Here is a 7,889-nt window from a genome sequence, read left to right as displayed (position 1 = left end):
TGAATTTCTCACCCAACTCTGTGCCATTTCACCTTCAGTCATCCTACTGGGTGATTTCAACATTCATGTCGATTCCACCACCTGTAAAACTGCCACTGAATTTCTGGACATTCTCGACTCATTTAATATCACTCAACACGTTGACTTCCCCACCCACAAAAAAGGACACACCCTGGACTTAATTTGCACCACTGGACTCTCCATCAGCAATCTCACCAGCTTCAACCTCACAGACATCCTCTCAGACCACCTGGCCCTCACCCTGGACATAGACATCCCCACCCCCCTTATCAAGCAGCAACGCTCCATATCATACCGGAACATGAAATCAATCCACCCCCCCTCTCTTTCCGCCCTACTGATTGACACCACCTCCGATCATACCCTCACTTTGAGCGCCTCCCCCACTGAACTGGTTAACAGATACAACAGCGCACTCTCCTCCTGTCTCAATCAACTCGCCCCCATAAAAACCAAAACTGTCTCCTACACCCACACTGCCCCCTGGTACACTGACCACCTCCGTCACCTTAAAGCCAAGGGCCGGCAGCTTGAACGGCTCTCAAAGAAAACCGGTCTCACTGTTCACCTGGACATCTACACACTACACCAACAGGAATACAGAGATGCCCTCAACAATGCACGCACTTCCCACTACTCCTCCGTTATACAATCCGGCAGCAACAACCCCAAGATACTCTTCTCTACCGTAACCCAACTCCTCAAACCCATGGACACCACCACCACCTCATTCACCACCAGCAAATGTGAAGAATTTTTATCATTTTTTCAATCAAAAATCAACACCATCCACTCTGAACTGGCCGCTTCCTCTCCCACCTCCTCCCCTACCCCCGATCATGCCCCCCCTTTACTCTCCAACCACCCACTCAACTTCTTCTCCGAAATCACCACAACTGACCTATCCTCCATAACTTCTGGTATGAAAGCCTCCACCTGCATCCTCGACCCAATCCCATCCACTTTAGTTATAGCCTGCCTTCCCTCACTCTCACCTCTCATCACCACTATAATTAACTCCTCCCTATCCACTGGCTCTGTCCCTCCTGCCCTCAAGCTGGCTGCCATCACCCCCATCCTCAAGAAATCCGGTCTCGACCCCAACTTCCCCAACAACTACAGGCCCATCTCCAACCTCCCCTTCCTCTCTAAAATTCTCGAACGTGCAGTTGCCTCCCAAATCAAATCCCACCTTCTCCACAATAACCTATACGAAACGTTCCAATCCGGCTTCCGCTCACTCCACAGCACAGAAACTGCCCTCCTCAAGGTCACCAACGACATCCTCCTCTCCGCCGACTCTGGTTCCCTCTCCATCCTCATTCTCCTCGACCTCAGTGCTGCCTTCGACACCATCAACCACTCCATCCTCCTATCACGCCTCCACTCCTCCCTTGGTTTATCCGGCACTGCCCTCTCCTGGATGAAATCCTACCTCTCTGACCGTCAGCAATTCATCTCAATCAACAACTGCACCTCCTCCACTGCCCCAGTCACCCACGGCGTCCCCCAAGGCTCAGTACTTGGCCCCCTACTCTTCACCATCTACCTCCTGCCCCTCGGTCAGATCCTCCGCCACCACGGCCTTCAATTTCACTGCTATGCCGACGACACACAACTATACCTTTCCACCACGACCATCACCCCAGCCACCCACTCCACCCTTACCACCTGCCTCACAGACATAAAAACCTGGATGCAAAAAAACTTTCTAAAACTCAACTGCAACAAATCTGAAATAATTATAATTGGCCCCGACTCCCTCACTCGCTCCACTCAGGACTTTTCATTAAACATCGACGGCTCCCTTGTCACTACCTCCACCCACATCCGCAATCTAGGTGTAATCTTCGACCCTACCCTCTCATTCCTCCCCCATGTAAACCACATCACCAAAACTGCATTCTTCCACCTCAGAAACATTGCCCGTCTCCGGCCCTCCCTCACACCCTCTGCTGCCGAAACCCTCATCCACGCCTTCATCTCATCCCGGCTAGACTATTGCAACAGCATCCTCTATGGCATCACTTCCAAAACCCTCAATAAACTGCAATATGTCCAGAACTCCGCTGCCCGCCTGCTCACCGGAACCCGCTCCAGAGAGCACATCACACCTGTCCTTCATGACCTCCACTGGTTGCCTGTCAAATACAGAATCCCCTTTAAAATACTCCTCACCACCTACAAGGCACTCCATAACCTGGCTCCACCCTACCTCTCTGACCTCCTCCAGCCACACGTTCCGTCCCGTTCCCTCAGGTCTAGTGATGCTGGCCTCCTGGAGGTCCCCAAGACCAGGCGCCGAACCTGGGGCGACAGGGCCTTCTCCGTGGCTGCCCCCTCTCTCTGGAACGCTCTCCCCAGGCACATCAGAGAAGCCCCCTCCCTCCCTACCTTCAAAACCACCCTAAAAACTCACCTCTTCACATTAGCCTTTCCAAACTGACCCTGCCCTTGGTGTTTCTTTATTATTATTTTTTTTCTTTTTTTTTTCTTTTCTTAGTTTCTTTTCCTAATAAAGTTGTTTTAATCCCCCCCCCCCCCACACGTGTAAAGCGACTTTGGGTATTTAGAAAAGCGCTATATAAATCCCAGGTATTATTATTATTATTATGTGTGCTCTAAAGACTGTATCCCTTGCAGACTGTATTATTCTATATTGTAGGAACCAGAAGTTGTTGTTGTTTTTTTTTAATAACAGAAAGAGACAGCCCCTTTTGTGTAAATGAGTGTGGATGAGTGTGAATGGGGGAGGGTTTTCTTGGGTTGATGCACTAATGGTAAGTGTATTTTGTGTCTTCTTTTTAATGTTGTTTAAAATAATTTAAAAAAATAAATTAAAAAAAACAATCTGGAAGGTTATTTTCCTCTTTGGTTCCGAGGACACAACGTCCACAGTTTCCAAAAACAATTTGAAATGTCGACTAATCAGAACACAGAACACTTTTCCACTTTGCATCAGTCCATCTTAGATGAGCGAAGCGAAGCGAAGCGAAGCGAAGCCGGCAGTGTTTTGGGTGTTGTTGATAAATGGCTTTCGCTTTGCATAGTAGAGTTTTAACTTGCACTTACAGATGTAGCGACCAACTGTGTTTACTGACAGTGGTTTTCTGAAGTGTTCCTGAGCTCATGTGGTGATATCCTTTACACACAAATGTCGGTTTTTGATGCAGTACCGCCTGAGGGATCCAAGGAAGGTCATGGGCATTCAATGTTGGTTTTCGGACTTGCCTCTTATGTGCAGTGATTTTTCCAGATTTTCTGAACCTTTTGATGACATTATGGACCATAGATGGTGAAATCCCTAAATTCCTTGCAATAGCTCGTTGAGAAATGTTGTTCTTAAACTGTTTGACAATTTGCTCACGCATTTCTTCACAAAGTGGTTACCCTCGCCCCATCCTTGTTTGTGAATGACTGAGCATTTCATGGAATCTGCTTTTATACCCAATCATGGCACCCACCTGTTCCCAATTAGCCTGTTCACCTGATGGTTGTTCCAAATAAGTGTTTGATGAGCATCCTTCAACTTTCTCAATCTTTTTTGCCACTTGTGCCAGCTTTTTTGAAACATGTTGCATGCATCAAATTCCAAATTAGCTAATATTTGCAAAAAATAACAAAGTTTAGCAGTTTGAATGTTAAGTATAATGTATTTGTAGTCTATTCAATTGAATATAGGTTGAAAAAGATTTGCAAATCATTGTATTCTGTTTTTATTTACCATTTACACAACATACCAACTTCATTGGTTTTGGGTTTTGTACATCATGTGCGACATGTACGACATGTGTGATATGTACGACATAATGTGTGAAATGTACGACATCATGTAGGACGTGTACGACATCATGTAGGACGTGTACGACATCATGTATGATATGTGCGACATCATGTACCACATCATGTACGCGTGTACCAGACAGCCGTGAGTGGCAGTTTTGAACACCATTCAACCTATATGACCCAAACGTCAATGTACGACCCTTTTCATGCAGTTTCATTCATTCTTGTGGGAATTAGAAACATTTTGTGTACAATCTGTTTTCTTTACACCACTATTGGTAACAAATGTTAGTGTTTTTGTTACAAAAATGGGACATGCAGCAGCTTTAAAGATTTGCTAGACTTTCAGGTCAGATTGAATGAACATAAAAGATGTAACACTATGCAACAGTACTTCACATATTCACTTTTCAGCCTTTTAACATTGTCTGTATGTACCTGCCTTCCCAAGTAATCAATGCTGGATGTTGTCTTACCTCTTGGCCTAGATAATGAAATAAACACATTCGATTTGAGACTGCATCATCATCATCATCATAATCATCATCTCTTTAGAGCATCAATGTGATGACTCATCACAAGTCCATCTACATTGATCTGGACTAGAACACATTTTATTACATAATAACACAAGAATGAGGTATAATCCGTACTATGCTTTTATTAAGACCCCTTTAGAAGGAAAGATTTAGTCTCGTATTGGCAGTGAGTTTCATCACCATGGATCCTTTTCTACTGTACTGCACTCCTACTCACCCTGACAAACAAGCACATAATTATGGAAGAAAAAATGCATCTGTTTCTATACAGGCGTGTGCATTATTTCACAATATAAAACCCCTGTTGTTTTTTTATGCCTGGCAGTTAATCAAACATACACTACAACATGTGTTTCATAGAACATAAAAACAGGAGTTTGATGACAGTCAACATTCCATCACAGAAAATGATGCATCTTCTGCTCTCTTGCGGAGAAGCACTGAATTGCTCTGCTTGTCGCTGCATGTTGCTGGCAAAGCAAGATAAACAAAGCTATATTATTTTTTTTATTAATAAATCATTTTTATTTGTAGTGCAGGAAAAAATCAATTAACAATTAATTCAATTCTGAATCGACTTGTAATGTTTTTTAGGCCATCATGTTGCTTACTTGCAAGGTGTTATACATAAGCAGTAAAGAGGAGCCTTTGCAACCTGTTTGAAAGGCTGTATTATAATTCATATAAAAATATATTCCAAAATATAATACATTGCAATAATCATTTTGAATCGAATTGGAATAATGCAGTACATTTTTTCCTCAAAACTCTGCCGACACAAAAACAACATATTTTGTTGACGTAAAGCTGATATTTTCAGTCATATTATGAGTGAAAATTTAGAAGCAGTGTTTCCTCTGAGTTCGTGCACTTTAATGCATTTGTTGCATATCTTTTCTTATACATTGAAGGTAGAAAAGCGCTATACAAGTATAACCCATTTATCATTTATTTATTAAAAAGTAGTAATAAAAAAACAGCACTGTTGTTGTTGTTGGCATTTTCACTTAAACATTTTGCACCTTAAAAATACAATAACTTTTTTGGGGGAAAAAACAAGTCATTGCAATATCATCTGTAAAGTCCCTGAAAGGAGGAGATACAACTTTTTACATTTGTATTGTAAAAAGTAAAAAAAAAAAATGGACCAAAAACTTAACTTTGCAGTTCACTTTTACTGCGTCTGCGTGTATCGTGGATTTTTAAAGTACCAATGAGTACATTAAGGCTTGAGTTTGCATGTTATATATGAGGATGTGTCTCTTTTATACATTTAGTTTGTGTCATTCTAAGTTTATCTTTTGTAAACAAAAATAAAAAAAATAATTGTAGGTTTTTAATTTGTCTTTTGACAATTTGGTTTGTTTTCATGGAATGAAAGAGTTTTGCATTCCCTGCAGGCCACCATACATGACTCTTCTCCAGTTATTGCTCCACAGGGGCTTCATCCTCCCCCCACGCACGCACGCACGCACGCACACATGCCGAAGTTGCGGCGCTGTGAAAAGGTGATAAGTAAGAAGTGATCGATGCTTGTGAACGGATTATCGATGAGCCGGTAAGTGTATCAATGAGAAGCAGAAAAGAGGATCTACCTCCCCGCCATGAATTATTTAAAGGTTCCCGGTAACGCGGCCAGACGCCAGAGCGGCGTGGACGGCCGCCCGTGAAGCGGCCGGTGATGTCCGCCGGTGAGGAGAGTCTGCGGGCGGACGGAGGATGAGGAAGGCGGACTATAATGAAGGTGAGCGGCCAAGGACTGTGCGTCGTCCTGTCCAGCAGCCTCGTCCTGGTGTGTGCGCTCAGCGAACTTCTTGTCGGCTTCAGATGCCTTTCTTTGGGCTCCTCCGTCAAAGAACATTTCCACCTGGGCGCCGCGGCGGGGGCTTTCTACTCCGGGATGCTGCTGGGCTCCGGCCAGGTCCTGCTGAGCGTCGCGCTGCTCTGCTGCAGCGGGAAGCCGCGCGGCGGGAACTTGGTGCTCCTGGGCGTGCTGGTCTTCCTGCTGGGGGTCCTCACCGCCTTCTCCGGCGCGGTGGTGGACGGAGACGCCGCTTCTCTGGCGGACAGGAAATACTCGCACTACTGTCTCCAGCCGGGGCCGCCGAGCCCGGCCTGTGCGCGGCTGAGGGACTACCAGCGCAGCCTGCTCCTGTCCGCCGTGCTCAGCACGCTGGAGTGTCTGCTGGGGCTCCTCCACCTGCTGCTCCTCCAGCGCTACAAGGCCAGCAGGCCGGGTCACAGGCACACTTCCGGGCCCATCATCTTCGGCGAGGAGCGGGACGTCTCCTCGGCGGACTTCCAGCCGGTTTCTTACATAAATTTGGCGCTTTTTAACGTCTTGGACGAGACCGGCGCGGAGGTGCGGCGCGGCGGGCACCCGTCCATCGAGCTGCCGGGTTACTCGCCCGCAGACCCGGACCTCGACCGCTGCTTCCCCTTCTCTTACCCGCTGCCCAGCGACCTGCCGCCGGCCTACGAGGACATCTTCCCCGCTGAGGCGCGCGACACATAGTGGAGCACAGGTGCTTATGATGAACACATAATGACATATTAATAATGCAGTATATATTCATAAGTGTGTGTTGGAATATGTACTCTTCGCATTTATACTTGTCAATAAAAAGTATATTTAACCTCATCTCACGCCCATTCATTACAACTAAATACATCTCATTTTTGAACTGTGAAAAAAACACATTTAATAACCATGTTATACTAAGCTAGGAACATTTTTATTGTAAATTCCCAGCAAACTATGGGCTGATTATTTACTTTCACAGTAACATTTACAGCAAGTTATTGTGAAACAGTGCCAGTTCTAGGCAGTCATAAATGTGAAGGGGGCATCATGTGTGCATCATTCTCCTGTGCTAACACAGTAGTAACATTACCTTCTTCATGGAATTTGGTAGTTAGCTACAGGGTAGGCCTGATTTACTAAGATCCAAATACCATGCAGGGTGTGCAAGCTATCAAATAGTGTGTTGCGTGTGATCTACTAAGACTGTGTGTACAATTGAAAAGTGGTGCAGACCGACTTATCTAAATGATGATTTACTAAGACTGTATGTACAATTGAAAAGTGGTGCAGACCGAATTCTACCTGTGTCGTTTTGCTATGTTTTCAAACATGCAGGAGACATTTACTGTGCACTTTTTATGGGAATTTTAGAAGTAGTAACTACTACGGCCCACGGGCCAGATACGGCCCGCCAGCGTCCAAAATGTGGCCCGCGGGAAGTCCCAAGTTAAGAAAAAAAAATTTAAAAAATGATTTTTTGTTAGTATTTATTTAGTTTTTTTTTAAATCTGTCCTTTTTAATCCATTTTCTACCGCTTGTTACTCTCAGTGTCTCCTAGCAGCTCAAGCCAATCATATTGTCTAAAAATGCATTTTCCCATCGCGAGCGTGCATGCTCTTTCAGTCAATTAGTGCGCGAGGAATATATATATATATATATATATATATATATATATATATATATATATATATATATATATATACATATACATATACATATATATATATATATATATATA

The 7,889-nt window shown here is 44.4% G+C and overlaps 1 protein-coding gene across 1 annotated transcript; it reads left to right on the top strand.

Annotated features, from left to right (window-relative positions):
• The first annotated feature begins 5,636 nt into the window (after positions 1-5,636).
• Positions 5,637-6,975, top strand: LOC133647908 (transmembrane protein 271-like). Its single transcript, XM_062043662.1, has one exon. It carries the CDS (start codon positions 6,085-6,087, stop codon positions 6,859-6,861), a length of 777 nt encoding a protein of 258 aa, XP_061899646.1. The 5' UTR covers positions 5,637-6,084; the 3' UTR covers positions 6,862-6,975.
• The last annotated feature ends 914 nt before the right edge of the window (positions 6,976-7,889 follow it).

The sequence above is a fragment of the Entelurus aequoreus genome, linkage group LG04 (assembly GCF_033978785.1).
Source record: "Entelurus aequoreus isolate RoL-2023_Sb linkage group LG04, RoL_Eaeq_v1.1, whole genome shotgun sequence".
Lineage (NCBI taxonomy): Eukaryota > Metazoa > Chordata > Actinopteri > Syngnathiformes > Syngnathidae > Entelurus > Entelurus aequoreus.
Note: the sequence above shows the minus strand (reverse complement) of the source record. Positions and strands in the feature narration are given on the sequence as shown.

Excerpts from the sequence above, each read along its gene's own strand:
- LOC133647908 (XM_062043662.1), top strand. The coding sequence starts at position 6,085 with ATGAAGGTGAGCGGCCAAGGACTGTGCGTCGTCCTGTCCAGCAGCCTC.